General features: G+C 47.1%; 1 protein-coding gene across 3 annotated transcripts; it reads right to left on the bottom strand.

Moving 5' to 3' along the window:
• Nucleotides 1-228: 228 nt before the first annotated feature.
• On the bottom strand, nt 229-14,750 carry KMO (kynurenine 3-monooxygenase). Of its 3 annotated transcripts, none has more exons than XM_068947680.1 (15): nt 14,305-14,750; nt 12,802-12,871; nt 12,009-12,106; nt 10,901-10,990; nt 10,224-10,272; nt 8,988-9,075; nt 7,896-8,061; nt 7,288-7,359; nt 6,578-6,699; nt 4,135-4,282; nt 3,602-3,659; nt 3,412-3,494; nt 2,308-2,409; nt 2,154-2,213; nt 229-773 (listed from the first exon to the last, which is right to left on the bottom strand). In XM_068947680.1, exons 1-15 carry the CDS (start codon nt 14,356-14,358, stop codon nt 669-671), a joined length of 1,365 nt encoding a protein of 454 aa, XP_068803781.1. In that variant the 5' UTR covers nt 14,359-14,750; the 3' UTR covers nt 229-668. The 3 variants fall into 3 exon arrangements, with proteins under 3 accessions (XP_068803781.1, XP_009670079.1, XP_009670080.1); XM_009671784.2 differs by lacking the exon at nt 229-773 and adding an exon at nt 1,290-1,492 and having other exon boundaries at nt 14,305-14,545; XM_009671785.2 differs by lacking the exon at nt 229-773 and adding an exon at nt 1,290-1,492 and having other exon boundaries at nt 11,575-12,106; nt 14,305-14,422.
• Nucleotides 14,751-15,407: the final 657 nt, after the last annotated feature.

The raw sequence follows: 15,407 nt of genomic DNA, 5'->3' as shown, positions 1-15,407 counted from the left end.
AGTTGTTTCATTTCCATCAAGAATAAATGAACCATATTTTCTTTGACTTCGGAGGGTGGAAAAAAAAAAAAAAACTAGTTGATTTTCAAGCAAAAACCCTCCAAACACTATTTGCAAGTCCCAGGTAGTTCACGTTCTCAAGTTCACCTGAAATATAGCATGTCTAAGCACAATTTAGAACACGCTAGCCTGTATATACATGCATGCTCATACACATACACGTAAGCTGAAGGCACAAAGCTGCTTTTATTGGCTTGGCGATTGCTCAGTGTGAGGGGGGGCAGGAGATCTAAGAAAACCATGGAGGTGCCTATCTGCATAGCAGACAGACAACAGCAGAATTAGTAGAAATGTGTCTTGATGGAAAAGCAACAAAAAGAAGGGTTGACAGTTTTTAAACAATAGTTTAAAATACAAAAATTGTAAACAAAATATATAGGCATTTTTGAAGTGTGTTCCATCTTTTAATTTATGTGAGAAATATCAACAATGTAACAAGGATATGTTCCTTCAACAGATTCACGTTACTAAGTTATTTCAGAAACAGAACCATTTAAGAGGAGGGAACTGCCCAGAGTGCCCTAAAAAAACCGAGGCTAAAAAATTGCTCTGAATGCCTTCGCTGAAGATAACTGCAATGCGGGAGTGCAAATCCATTCTTGACAGGACTACAGCTTTCCTGAGGTAATGTTTGTCTTTCGTTGTATAAAATCAGTAGATAGCTTCTGACCAGGTATGTCCATCCTGGAGAGAGGCTTTGTAATGCTGTGAATCTGTTCAATGATAAAGGTGTGAGTGCATCACGCAGTCTCACCCCTGCGAACCAAACCTTCTGAATATGAACGTTATCACCCTGAGATACTTGAAGATCTCTCCAAGCCAACTGGGAATACTGTTGAGATAAGCTATGCCCAAAGGCATATTGAGAGATAAAAGGAGGAAAAGACAGGATTTTGGTAAGAACAGAACGGGACACCCTGACCAATTTAAGTGGCCGTCCTGCTGGCTGGGAAGGCTGGGCAGCCACACTGTAGCACGCACTTCCCCTGTTACTGAACAAAAAACACTGGCCCAGCCAGTGACAAGCAACATCACTTCAAGAAGCAAAACTGCTGCAATTAGACAGTCGAAAACATTGAGTCTTGCCTAGGCTGTCTTGGCACTCTGCGCCCTGATGAACTCCTCTTAGGGAGACAGAGAGCGTTTGTCACTTCTCAGAGGGAGGGGAGGAGAAGGTGAGGTTACAGGAACTCCCAGGTCACGTCCCAAGAGAAACAACGTCACTGAACTGAGCCAACAGCCCATGCCTTCACTTTATTCCAGGTAGGAGCTCCCCTTACACTTGTGTGTTGAAGGAAAATTTTCCAATATTCTTGAGATAGCCCCACAGGTTTTCTACGCAGAAGTCAGTATCCCGTGCCAGCCGCTTTATGAGCAGGTAGGTGCCACCCAGTCCTGCTGCCCCCATGACAAAGAGCCCTCGATTAATTACCTGCAAGTGTAAGAAGAAATGCAGATGTTGTCAGAAGTTTGCTCCCACCCTGTGGCACCAAGTGAAACACGTGCAAGTTGCCTGAAGCAAGCATGTGTGGCTCCTTGTCAGCACTCAGGGCCTGCAGCCAGCTCTCGCAGAGCCTGTGGGCACGGGAGGAAGGCTCCAGACCTTCACTCCTCCTTCCCAAGCAGGACCAAGAGCTGCCACGCAGCACAGAGTATGGGGAGCTAAAAACAAGTCACCTCTCACTGCTTCCATACTGCGTTGCTTCCTGCCCCCGCTGCACAAGAGTCCTAGGGCAGAATGGCTAGGGAATCCTCCCATCCAAACAGCCCCACAGCGCTCCTGTACCTGACACCAACCGAAATAGCAGCCCTGGCCCAGCACAGCGTCAGGATAACACCAGCCATACCAATTATGCACGGTAAAGGAGCAGCTCCGAAAGCAGGGAATTCCCTGCACCAGCTACAAGTGAGGGGTATGCAACACACGCAGGGAAAGCGTGTTACCCCGCATGCAGCGTGTGCCTGCTTAGCATCCACCTGGCAATGTTCCACGACCAAAACTCTCATCCCCACAACTGAGCAGTGCTAGCATACAGGACATAGAGCTCAGGAGGCTCCTGGCACAGAGAGGATGGGCACCAGCTCTGCCTAACCTTTTTCTGCCACTTCCAGCGCTGCAATGCTTCATGGTAGCGAATTCTGGTGAACGTGACCTGAACAGAGAGCAGAAGCAGGTCACTCTCAGAGCAACCTGGAATAACTCACGGCAGGAGGTCAGGGAAGCAAGCGCAGAGGAGCTGGCCTTACCATGGTGTACAGCGGGATGACGGTGGAAGGCATGAGGGTGTGGAGGAAGTTGTCGACGTGCTTTCGGAAAATGAACCACATTGAATTCACATGCTCTCGCATCTGCAACAGACCAGCAATCACTGGTTTACAAGCTGTCTTGGAAGACATCCCTGCTCCTTGCTAGCTTTCCCCAGAGCTCTCACCATCACAGGCAGTAATGCTGAAGGGAGCAGAGCCTCCTCAGCCCTAGGGTAATTCAAAAGCAGCTCTTAGGCTAAATTACGTCAGTGTGAGGACTGCCAATTGCGGCAGCAAACAGTGAGTGAACCATGACATGTAACACAGGGCACAGCCTGCTGAGTGCATCACTCCTCACCTTCTTAGAAGGTCTAAGAGAATAACTGAAACCAGTTAACTCTGGTAAACCAGTGTGAGGGAGCCACCTTGCATGTGAATGCTGAGAACAAGCAGTGAACAGCCCTGGCCTCACCAAAGTCCCTGCCCAGACCTTTGCCACAGCCTACAGAGCATTACAGGCTACTTGGTGCCCTGGCCGACTGCCCATCGGGGAAGGAAGCGAGGCCAATGCGGTAGTGCTCTGAATCCTGCCAAGACACAGAAACCTGTTTCAACTTCTAGACAAGTGCTCCTGCTCTGCCTCCATGGTGCTCTCCCCAGCCCTACTCTTCCCCACTCAGATGGATAACTGGCTCTGTGCGCAGCCTTCTCAGTCACAGTTTCCCTCCTCATTTCAGCAAAGGTGCTGGGGAATTCAGATCAGGGAAAAGGGTGCCCACATCTGCCCTGCCATCAGTGTGATGATATGTACATGCATTAGTGAGCAGGAGAGTGGCAACCAAAGCCATCTCTTAGCTGTCAAATCTCCTTTCGCCCAAGTACTCAGGTCTCCATAGAGAGGCAGAGCATCCCCAGCAGAGAACTATAAACAAACGTGCAGACACAGGAAACCCCTTCGCATGGTATGACTGGCAGCACTGGGAGGGCTCAGCTGCTCTGCTCTTCCTTCTCTCTGCCCAAGTGCAGATTCCTCGATTAGCAAGGCCGAGCATCACTGCATGCACAGACCCCATCACATGCAAAGTCTGTGCATTGCTCGCCTACCTCTATGTAATTGTATATGGCTAAATCTGAGATCGCGTGGTCGTCTGGCACCCTCAGCCTGGAGAACTCAGGAAGGCAAACGCCTGGGAACAGGAAGCAGCACCACAGTTAGCTCCACAAGGCTGCCAGGCAGCTTTGAACAGAGAAGGCTCTTACTCTGCTCTCGCTCTTGCCCCGTGGTCTCACTCACCGAGGTCATTGTGGAACTGGTCCATTAACTCATCAAAAACCAAACAATCCTCAAAGCCCTGTGGGAAAAATTGGAGGGTAAATAAACAGCAGGAATCTTGTGTTCATGAGGAATGCGCTCATGGATGCTTAGCAAGCACAACCTGTTTACAAGTGTAAGATCACACTGACCACTGTATTTTAGAGCAGGATTCTTCCTGCAGGCCACATCGCCAAGGATCTTGCAGAAAAACGGTAGGGGTTTGCCTTTTCTGCAGCTTGGGGCTCCCCTGATGGATCCTCCTCCCAAGCAGGTCCCTGCCTCATGAACAGGCAGCACCACCCTGTCCTCTGATCCCCAGAGTGCACAGCTGGGTAGCTGAGCTAACTGACAGATATTTGGGTAGAATTCAACGCTCGCCGAACCCACAGGACTCCAGACCATGGGACAAGCCAGCCCTCAAACGCTATGTACTTACACTCTAAAAACAGGCATTTCTGGATGAAAAGAGGGAAGATCCGGCAGACCCAGCCCAGACAAGAGCGTGAACTTACCGCATTCATGCCTTGCCCGTAGAACGGCACAACAGCATGCGCAGCATCTCCCATCAACACACACCGGGAAGCGATGTGGTAGGAAGAACACTTCACAGATATCATGGCCTGGGCTGGCAGCAAAAAGTAATCACGCTTCAGCTCTCGCCTTCAGGCAAAACAACAGATACTTCACTTGATGGTGGTACCACAAGAGACAATGAGAGCAAATCATGCCACGTCCAAGCTCAGAAAGCCAGGGTCACTGGCATTCAGTCAGCCTTGGGATGCAAAAAATAACCCCTGTTCATTGGGATATTTGTGCTGGAAGAAAATGTGGAAGCCAGAACACCTATTTCATTAACTTCGTGCTATGAGTTAAGCAAGGATGCAACAGGTATGTGGTGTGATGCGATTTCCTAAAAGCAGATAGTCTTTTTCCCACAGACACCTCACAATACATTCAGACCAGTCTTGCTCAGGATCCTACTAACACTGCGTACTCTTCACTCCCACCTCAGGATTACACTGAGGGATAGGGCTGTGCAAGCACAACCATCTCCAGCAAAATGCCACGTTCATTCAAGTAACTGGGCCTAATGAGGATCAAGCATGTGCTTAAAGGTTCTCTGAGAACAGGGCTTCAGCAGCTCTTTAAACACTCTGCCAGCTGCTCACACAGTGTGCGTGTGCATGCACATGAATGCTGGACTTCAAATGGACCAAATATTTTGTCTATTGGTTAAGCTCTGCATACAACTTGCCCACAAGCAAGACTTTCATTGACATCAGTCACTGTGAACATTGACATCAGTACTGTGAACACCTGCGGATGTCCTCGCTGCAGGAAGGATATATCCAGAGGACATGCAAGTTCCTAAATTCATATGAAAGGCTCATAATACAGACTACTTAAAAGAAAAGGAAGCTATTTAATACAGCTTAATATCAGTGGAAGAAAACCCATTACAGCTATGCTAGAGCAGAAGTTTTAATAACACCAGGTGGAGCTCCAGAGGCTGTGGAACTTCCTTCTTTGGAGGGGAACAAGGTCACACCGAACCGCGAAACCGCCATCTGGACTCAGGCTGGAAACACTGGTCCCCGTCCTCACTGCTGTCAGGAAACTCAGGAGGAGCAGGACACACTGCACCCAAGGGCAGAGCACCGGCTCCATGCTGCTGCCCTTGTGCTGTTTGCCCAGCAGGGAGAGCCAACCAGGGCCCCCACAGCACGGGGAGTGGCACACCGCTGGGAACCACTTGCTCTTATACCTCATAAGCCCAATATTTATTTTAGCCCTACAATCGATAAGCACCAGACCTTGTTTAGTCAGCCCAGTGGTTTTCTTTGCCAAGCGTGCTACCTGCCAGCCCAGCTTTTCTCAGCCTGTTAAAATCTCAACATGCTTGCCCAACTGTTGGAACAGCAGGACTGCTTTTCGTGCTGCTGTTTTCAACACGCAGCTTCAGTGGAGTCACTGCCCACCCAACTCCATCATCAGAAAAACACAGCTGATGAGCAACTAATCCATATAGCGTTACATAAGTTTAAAAACTGCTTTGTCGGTTAAGTTTTTGAAACTTCATAGCGAATATCCCTCAGCACCCCTAAGTTCCCAAGCTTCACTGGGGATAGCCTGCCTCCTCTTAAAGCTCCACAGTGTAAACAGAGGGCCACAGACACTGGGAGAGGATACGTATCCCAGGACACTTCTCTTCTAGCTTTGGGTCACTGATTGCCACTATATTCGGATACATCGGCCCAGCTCACAGCACTTTAAAAGCATGGGACATGCTCTTCCTGCTCCTCTCCAGTGCCAGGTTAAGAGTTACAAGTCTAAAAATGTTGTTCCTGGAGGCAGCAGCAGTCTGCTAGCTGCTAACCAGCCACTTTGCACTGCCTGAGGAACAGAGGAACCACAAGTGCAGCAGAAGGCCTGGCTTGTTAGCTTTTGTGCAAGGCACCGTTCACTTATCATCCGCACGCTCACAGGACAGGGCCATATCACAGTCCCTGCCATATCACTTCATCATCCTAAAGGCAGCATTACTAGTGTCACCCCACTAGGGTGTTAGGGCCTGGGCTGTGCCTCCAAGGTAAAGCGCACTGCTGTGCAGAGGGTCCAGGCTAACTCTAAGGGAACTGAAACCTCTGGGCTCTGCTCTTTGCTGTAACAATCACAACTTATCAGAACCTACAGTGGGACGGGACTATGTCCTGTTGCCAAGCTCATTATCCCAATGAAGAAACAATACAGACAGTCCATTTACTGTCCCCCCCTTTTAGACCTACAGGCCATGGAGCTTCATTAGGAAGCTCAAGAGAGTGTTTGCAACCCCCCGGTCAGCCAGCTTCCACACAGTCCCACTGTGATCAGCACCCCAAGGCTGAGGTATGGACATGTCCCTTGCCTTTTATGGTGTTGTGTTGATTAGCAAGAAAGAGAGATGAGAACGCTTACTCTCCAATGAGGGGAATTGAATCTGGAAAGTAGGTCTGGAAAAAATCCAGTACTTGCTCGCCAGTTGTGAGTTTCTCAAATTCTTCGAAGGGCATGAAGAGCGTGCACGTGAAGGACTTGTCCTGCCAGTCAGAGAGGAGATTTAGAAAGAATCAAGAGGCCACAGGCAACACCTGATGTCTGGATCAAGAGTACAGTGCCCAGTCTGTCTGTCATCCAGGAATCACAGTGACCAGCTTACACAGCGGGGAATGAATATGCAGCAGCCCCATTTTCTATGATGTGTTTATACGTGCCAGAGAGCACCAAGATGAAGGCATGAAAAAAAGGAGGGGAGAAAACAGAAAAGAGCAGTATATGACTTGCTAGAGAGTGGGCTTGGCATATTGCTCTGACAATTGTATCATTCAGCTGTAGAGCACTGGTGTTCTGGTGGGATCTTGCGGGTGAGGGTGAAGGGGTAAAGGAGGACAGAAGCTGCCCAGGTAGCAGGTTCAGCTCAGTGGGGCAGGGCCAGCTCTTGGGGCACTGCACTGCACCCATCCACAGGCTGTCGGATGCCTAGCAAGGGCTAGAATTCCAATCTGGGAATTCTCCAAGCAGACATGATCCCTCCTGGACCCCAGCACGTGCTGTATTTGCCACTGCAGCCAGTTCATCTCCACAAGCCCCATCCCATGCCCCAAGCGAGCGCAGCCATGAGCTATTACCATGTTAGGTAGTGCAATCATCATGAAGGTGTTTCTCGGCCAGATATGGAGGCAGTTTGGTTCCATGGCAAACTGAAAGAAAAAAAGCTGACCAGCTGACCAGCTCTGCTCAGCTTCCCCAGACCATCTACTGGTTTTCTTCTGTATCAGCACACCAGTTCCCATCCTCTTACACCACAAGAGGATGCAATGATCACAAGGCCCCTCCCCAGCAGGAAAGTATCTGATGCTTCTGTGAGATATGGCAGAAGGAAAAAGTAGGGAAAACAGGCTGGTTTTGTCATCACTGATGTCCCCACAGACATATTCCCACATTCCCCTGAGCTCTCAGAGCTAGAGTTAACCCTCACCAGCCTGGGGCAGGCCCTTTAGTATCAGGGAATTCTGCAGACTGGTCCAAAACATTGGCCCCACCCCTCTCACCCGCAACTAGGAGAGAGAGGATGCCTGCTTTCTCATTGGATAGCTTTAACCTCTTGGGAGGCTGGGGCTGAGCCTCACATGAGAAATGAGTCTCTCTAGAGCTGCTGTAGCAGAGCCATCATGAGACAAGACTGAAGTGTCACACCTAAGAATGATGTAGCAACCCCTGGGACAGACATACTTACGTCTCCATCCTTGGGGGGGATGGTCAGCTCCATATAGCCATGAGGAATGTACTCATGACTGTAGTTAAAGCGCGTTTGCCTCATGAACTGCTTTCTGACGGTTGAGAAGGCTCCATCGCATCCCACAATGAGATCATAAGTGACTTCCATGGGCGGCTGATCAGAACTGAGAAGCAAGAGTCCATTGGAATAATCCTACCATAAACACTAGGTCAAGTCAGTGTACCAGTCCAGAATCACTGAGCACAGTGGGCTCGCTTTTTTGTAATTTTGCTGCAAAAATGATTGGATGACCTGCAGCATTTTCAGGCCTTTAGGGTATGGGGCGACTGGTTTTCACTATGATAAGTGTTACAAAAAATAATTATTCTGTAGGCTGTCAAAAACTCTGCCATATATATCCAAACACGTAACTAATGCTGTTGGTATAATGTTGTGATTTCACAGAGCCTGTATTCACAGGTAGCCTCCCAGGACCCTGAGGATCCTTCACAGTTGATCCCAAGACTTCAAATGAAGAAACTAACCTTTCCAAAGAACGTCACACACAAGTCTGCACTAACGACAAAATGTGGAGTTCCTGAGCTCTGCTGGGTTTAATACAACGTCCCAGCACTGGTCAGAACAATTTGATAGTTTCAAAAAATGGCCATTGCAGTTTCCTAAGAGGATGCACACCTTGGAGACCAAGCAGGCTGGTTTTGTTTGGCTGAGACGGGAGCATAATCAGAATTTAATGCAACTATGCAACAAGGTCATCACCTGCTCTCCCTAAAGAGTGATCTGTCCCTGCCAGAGCCTGAAAACCAATGTTGCAAAGACAGGCACTTTTATTCCCTGCACAGGTCAGCAAATATGTGTATCTAGCTTACTGTTGGCCCACCGAGAGGTTAGGGAGTTGCTTAAGCATTTTCAACCTCCCTGTGAACTCTGCTTTGACGTCTCTGCCTTCCAAAGCAAACGCCAAGTTTTATCCGCTTGGGAATAACACTAGTGTTAAACTGACATTGCTCAATTGTTTGAGCTTTTACAAATTATTAAGCAAAAAGTAAGTGAAAATAGTACTTTATCCCAGGCCCGTACAGGGATTACCTTTTTATGGTTAATGCCCCTAACTCTGCGTTGCACTCCAGGAGTTTGTGTCCAAAGTACAGTTTAGTATTGGAGTACTTCTCTGCAGCTGCGAAAAGAAAAGACAAAAAAACAGAGAGTTGTACTGACCTAAAATATTTCCATAGGATCCCTAAATTACAAGGGCTATTAGAGCAAATAAGATTCCTTTGTTGAGTGGTGGAGGGATGGGCAGCATGCGCTAGACCTATATTTTTTTTTAAATCTGGTCAAAATTGTTTATAAAGTGCAATATATTTAGCTGTCATCACTATCATTGTACTTTAGGACTGAATGTAGCATCTGCAGTCAACGGGAAATTTGCGAAAATTTGGCCTGGACCGCATGGATTTCACATTTTGCCACATGTTGCAATTTCTACTCAGGTAATACTATCACACGTTGCAGAAAACGCCACATAACGTAGAGAAGCTGAAGAGATATCTTTCCTTCTTTAGCTCAAATAGTTCTGAATAAGTAAACTCCTGCTTTCAGTTCAGGGAACTGAAAGAACAGGACCCTTCAGTCAAGAGGCAAACACCAGGAAAGCTGCTCAGGAATCTGTGTGTGTGCAGGAAGGCCTCACAGGGAGTTGTTTTAATACATTTTTGTATAGGAAAAGAGCAGAAAACCAGCACAGGAGAAAGAGATGATAGCAAAGAAGCACCAGATGTGGCTGCAGAAGCTTTGGTTAGCACAGCTCTGAGGAAAGCACGTGTTCAAGGAAACAGGACTTTGTACATTTTTGCAAACAGAGGACTGCATCAAAGACAGCAGTTTCTTACGTACATTTTTAAAACCTCCCAGTCTCTGTGTTTTGGCTAACCACAAAGGTGAAAGGAATAATGTTTTTCTTACTGAATTCTTCAGGCGAGTCCAAACTCAGTGAACTGTTCACTAGCACCTTATACACTCAGAAGATGGCTTATTGTTCCTATTCACCTCACTCCTATGCAGAGCAGATAATTAACAGAAGAAGTAACCTCACCGAATCTTTACCTCTCTAACCTCAAAAGACAGCTCCTTGCTTGTATTTCATTTCATATCTGCTGTTTTCACTTCTGTGTACGCTGAGAGACTGTCAGGCGTTTGATTCTTGGATCAATAGTGTTTAAAATGGGTTCTTAAAGCAAACTTCTACTTCTCATTCTTAGGACAAACACTAAGTTCTCAGAGAAAAGGCAGTGCAAGTATTCACAAAAAGACCTGGAAACTTACCTGTTAGCAGCTCTCCATTTAGATTTGCTCTGTCCACAGAGAGAATGTACTGCAAAAACAAATAAATGATGAGTTCAGGAAGTATTTCTGAACACTGTTTTGCACTAACATATGAGAAGCACAACCACCTCAAAGAATCCCAGTAACAGCCCCACTAAAACTGAGACACGTCCCTCAATCCTCTCCCCTCTCACAGCATCTTTCTAAGAATGTGTCCACTAGGTTGGATACATTTTCCAGCAGTGATCTGCTTACCATGAAAAGAGGGGAGAGCAGAGGAAGGTAATTGAAACAAGGCTGTCCCAACTGTATTGCAATGATTGCACGCTTGAGGCAAGCTTTTTGGAGAGTTATGGGAATCAAAATCTGTGCGCTTTGTTTGCAAAAAGAAAAAAAATTGTTATAGCATTATTTGGATGCAAGAGTAGCCACATCAGCCAAAGAACTGCAGATCTGATGATGAATAAAATGAATATATTTCTCAGGATAGGGAAGCAGCAAATCCTGAGATGGGGGGTAACCGAATTTCTTTCCAGAATGCTGTTACCTCAGTCTTTCTGGATGCACTTTAATCCCTGTTCTGTCGGCAACTGCTGTCCGTTACACAGAATTGTAAACAAGTTCAAAGGTCCCCTGCTCTTAGAAGCACCTCAGGAAAGACAGTAGGACACCATTACCTGGTCCTTCTTCCCATAGGGGATAGAATACTTTTTCCCTGTAGGTGTGTGTATCCTCCTTGCCCGCATAGGAACGCCTTTGGACACAATCTAAAATTGAAAGGGAACAGGCTTCAGTCTTCCAGCAATTGAGCTGCTAAAGGCCAGGACACAAACCACTAACACCATCTGCCCAAACACTGTATCCGGTGTGACAAATAGAGCCAGAACCAGCAAGATGGGATGCTCTGTGCTTATATGTTTTTGTGTCGCTAGCACAGTTGAGAAGGAAAAGTTTACAGGGTCATGGACACAAAATCACTGCATTTTACTGGGATAATTTACAAGCTCATTCTCATAAAAATCAGGGGTAAGTGATTTTTGGACTGAAAGGAAAAGCCCCAGGGTACAGGAGCAGGGGGAGTCAGAGCCAAATTACATCTTGGTGCTGGGATATGAGCTGTCAAAACCTGTGTTCCTTCTCTACACAGACCCAGGCAGCCAGACTTAAAGATCACATCAGTGTGAACATCTGGATTTTCAAAGGTACTGAGCACTCTGGAAAAGAGGCTGGGCTCTGAGCCAAATGAGGCATGGAGAAACCACAGCACGCCCAGGCACCAGTGCAGAGTCCATTGATGAAGGCAGTGAAAAGGGCAGGCCCAAAGCTTGTGGATTTATGAGAAAATACAAACCTGGGCATGTCGGAGGTAAAATCAGCTGCTCTGTCACTTCCTGGTGGCACTCCAGCCCTTTTGGGATTCCACTGACTTCTGCTGTGTTTGCCCTCACCCTCCAGGAGGGAAAAGAGCAGAGAGGAGAGGGAAACACTGGGAGAAGCTGTTCGACTGGTGGTCTCAGAGAGGGTGTCATGACTGGCAAGTACCCTCTGTCAAAGTCTGCAGGCCTCAGCAGAGCCCCACCTACTCGGAGATCAGGGTTCCAGCCCCATGCCACAAGGCAGTGGAGAGCAAGGCTGCTGGCACACAGCAGGAGAGGTTTATCTCAGCCCTCACGAAAGCGGAGCTATCCCTGCAGAGACACCTCAGTGCTTAGGGAGCAGAAGAGAGAGCGCGCATCCATTGCCAACCTAAGTTAACAGCATCTTAACTGGAAGGGAGGAGGGTACCTGGTCTTCCATCCCCACAGCTTTGAGGGCCTGGCGTCCTCTGTGAGAGAGTGCCAAGTTAATGCTTCTGCCACGCACAAAACTGGCCACCCGGATATCTGCTCAGAAAGAGAAAGGGCAGCGGGTTACACGCACGCCAACACCTTCTGTGCAGGCCAGAGCCCAGGCCGGACTGCGTCTCCTGAAATCTTCACAGTGACACCAAGCCAGGCTGAGGTCTGCAGTCACAGCAGCTCCAGCGGAAAGTCAGCCACTGAAGGTGCAGTCTTGTTGGACTACAATCATAGCTCTGACACTGAAGAACCAGAGCAACTCGTACCCTCCCTGCAACGACATTGGCCTCCATGAGAGTATCCTCCCTGCAAAAGGCTGGACCACAGCTGCTGGACCAGGGGAAAAATAACTCTGCCTCCCGGGGCCTGACTACAAAGGTGATATTTTCAGAGGTGACATATGCTCTCTTCTTTCTTTCAGGTGCCTGGTTTGAAGCAGGGTACCATCAGTCAGTCCCACGGTGTAGCTACAGTTGAGGTGGAAGCAGAACCTGCACCATTTACTGATTTATAGTGGTGCTACCTGTATGATGGCTCTAGCAGAGAATCATCTGCTTCCCAACACACACATAGAAGCTAAAGGGAAGGGTTAAAAGAATATCCTAAAAACAACAGTTCCGGTTTTTTTTTCTCTCTCCAGTTTCAGTGTGCTCACACAGTTCCATTTTTGCTTTTTTCAGGAACTGCTATAAGTAAAGAGACACCAACATATTAATAAAGCAATAATAGGCTGGACTTACCTTCTCTGGCTTCATAAAGATCAACATGGAAACCTCGTCTGGCAAAGAAACAGGCATTTAAAGCACCCACCTACAAGAGCAGAACCAGGGATTTTCATGGGTACAGAACAATTTTCTGTGTACAGGCAAGCTCCCTACTACCTCTGTGGACTCCATTTCTCTTCCTTGATAGAGTCCAGCGTGCTGCAGCATTTCCTTGCGCACTGACTCCAGAAAGCTAGACTGACCTACCCGTATAAAAGCAAAATATTACCTTAAAAAGAACAGCATATATATGCCTTGCTTTTTAAGTGGATGACACTGTCTTCACTATATCTCACCTCACTGTATTTTTAATTTTCACCACTAATTCATGCCAGAAAAAGAGCTATGGATTCTTTATTTCAGGACTCTGTTTCAGGGACCAAGAAGCTAATGGCCAGATAAAAAGTCTGAAAAGAGACTTAGGTGTTGTTATACTCCATGCTCAAATTAGTCCGCTCTGCAGCTAGCAACAGAAAAAAACTGTGCCCAAAGAGTGGACAGAAGACAGCGTTTTCTCTTAGCCTAGTACTTATAGGCCTACATTAGGAGAAAGGTAACCAAGTCTCAGTCCCTGCAAAGCATTTCACATTATTGAGTGACTTGGTTAAAACCAGAAATAGCCAAGGGGACAGAAGATCTCACAGCTAGCCCTGTTTAATGCTTTTTGAAAGAGCAGAACGTGACTTGTGTTTTCCCAATGCGTGGCACTCCTGGGCAGAAAGAGTAGGGCTCTAAAGGTGCAACGATTCTCTGGGCTGGTACATGTGCAATGCCCAAGCAAGGGCTGCAACTTAATGTACCTGAGACGCTATTGTTCCACCTCCAAAATCCCTTCCCCTGAGAAAAGTACTCTTGGAGTAGCAGGACTTATTTGCATACACCATTCTAGGCAAGCGTTGTAGCTCTTGTACTGGGCTTAAACATGTGTTTCAGTTACACTAGTGTCTGCCATAGACATCTGTGGTGTCTCTAAGATTACCTCAGCAACAAAGCTTTCCCTCAAAGAGCAATTCTCTTAGCAGGACATCCTAGCTACGCAAAAAAGTCTTGCTACCTCCCACGCTCCTTGATAATACCCTGTCCTCCGAAGGAGGAATGTTTTAAGAAAAAAAAGTTGGGGGCGGGTAGAGTAGCATTGAGATTTGAACTCAGGAGAGGAGATATTTTTTCCTTAATTTGCAAAACAAATCAGCAAACAAACTGTGCTACAAACAAGCAAGACAAAGGAGGTGGTTGCATTTTAAATATCTGCACATCTTCCCTCAGCTATCACTGACCTGTCCCTGCTGCATTTACTCTCCACACAGACAAGCTCACTTTTATTGCTGTAGCTGCCTTTCCAGAAGTCTTCGTGTTTAAGCTCAGCTCAACCAAGCATTCACCCAGCCAACATCCAAGCAACACTCATAGCCCTGACAAGCAACACTCATTGACTCCCTGACAAACACAATCAAACGAGAGACAAAATGCATTTCCTACCAGACCACCTCCGACGATGGCTACTTTCTTCCCCTGTGTATCACTGGACTTCATTGCTGTGACAGCCTCTGAGGAGCAAGCGTTTACTGCTACTGCGAGAGACCAATGCCTCTTCTCACTTCGTTGATGTGTATTTGCCAGAGGGGAGGAGAAGGGAAAGGAAGTGGGTGGCTGAGTCGTACTGACTTTCTTCTTCCCTAGTTAATATTCAAATGTTCACTTCCACCTCAGACTCCCAGTGAATCAGCCTGGCCGTGTAACTAGCCACGTTAAGCTTTGCGTGAAGAGCTGCTCATTTACACTAGTATGAGCGTAGTGTTATTTAACAAGGCTTTGTTATAAGGCCTCTTTTGAAATTTGTAAAGAAGTTCTAATTTTCAAGCATCTCCCCACCTCTCCAATAAAATTCAGTCTAGGTGCATGTATTGAGCAGGAGGAATTGCAGCCGCCTGACTTTTGCTGAGCGCTCACACACGCTTCTCCGCAAGGAGGAATGAAGACGTATTGCTTGACTAAATGGCCTGATCCCAGCTGCACTTAGATCTTTCACCCAAAGAGCCTGCGTGTAGCTTGAGTATTTGGGGATGCAACCCTGAGTGGAGGCCCCATGCCTACACTGCACAATCCTTCTATGACTTTTTACTGTGTGCACCATTTCACATGCTTTTCCTTGGAATGAACTGCTTTGCTGAAAGGGTGGATAATGCTGCACGTGGTAAACATAAAAAAAATGAACAAACAAACAAGAAAAAAAAAACCCAAAGCACTGATTCAGCTGTTTCAGTAGTAAGGTGTTCACAAATAAGTGTCGGAGCGCTACCTCTCCTAACGCAGGGAATAAATATGTTTTCTTATCTAAGAATAAATATAGTCCATGATGGGGGTGGGAGGGAAGCCATGTTGAAATTCAGTTCTCCTCTATTCTAGTAGTATCTAGATTACAGCCTACATACAATAACAGCTAGTGAAAATGCATAAATTGCATGTATTATCATTTATTGCAAACCCTGCAATACACAGCCCAGAGCAACAGAGTTCTCTCAAAGGAGAGAGAGCAGATACCTGCACAAGCACAGCACAGTTCTCCACTGCACATCAAGGCA

The sequence above is a fragment of the Struthio camelus genome, chromosome 6 (genome assembly GCF_040807025.1).
Source record: "Struthio camelus isolate bStrCam1 chromosome 6, bStrCam1.hap1, whole genome shotgun sequence".
Lineage (NCBI taxonomy): Eukaryota > Metazoa > Chordata > Aves > Struthioniformes > Struthionidae > Struthio > Struthio camelus.
Note: the sequence above shows the minus strand (reverse complement) of the source record. Positions and strands in the feature narration are given on the sequence as shown.

Excerpts from the sequence above, each read along its gene's own strand:
- KMO (XM_009671784.2), bottom strand. The coding sequence starts at position 14,358 with ATGAAGTCCAGTGATACACAGGGGAAGAAAGTAGCCATCGTCGGAGGT. Across the intron at positions 10,991-12,008 it reads CTGTGGGGATGGAAGACCAG|ATTGTGTCCAAAGGCGTTCC; the intron begins GTACCCTCCTCC and ends TTTCAATTTTAG. Across the intron at positions 2,410-3,411 it reads CCATATACAATTACATAGAG|ATGCGAGAGCATGTGAATTC; the intron begins GTAGGCGAGCAA and ends GGTCTGTTGCAG.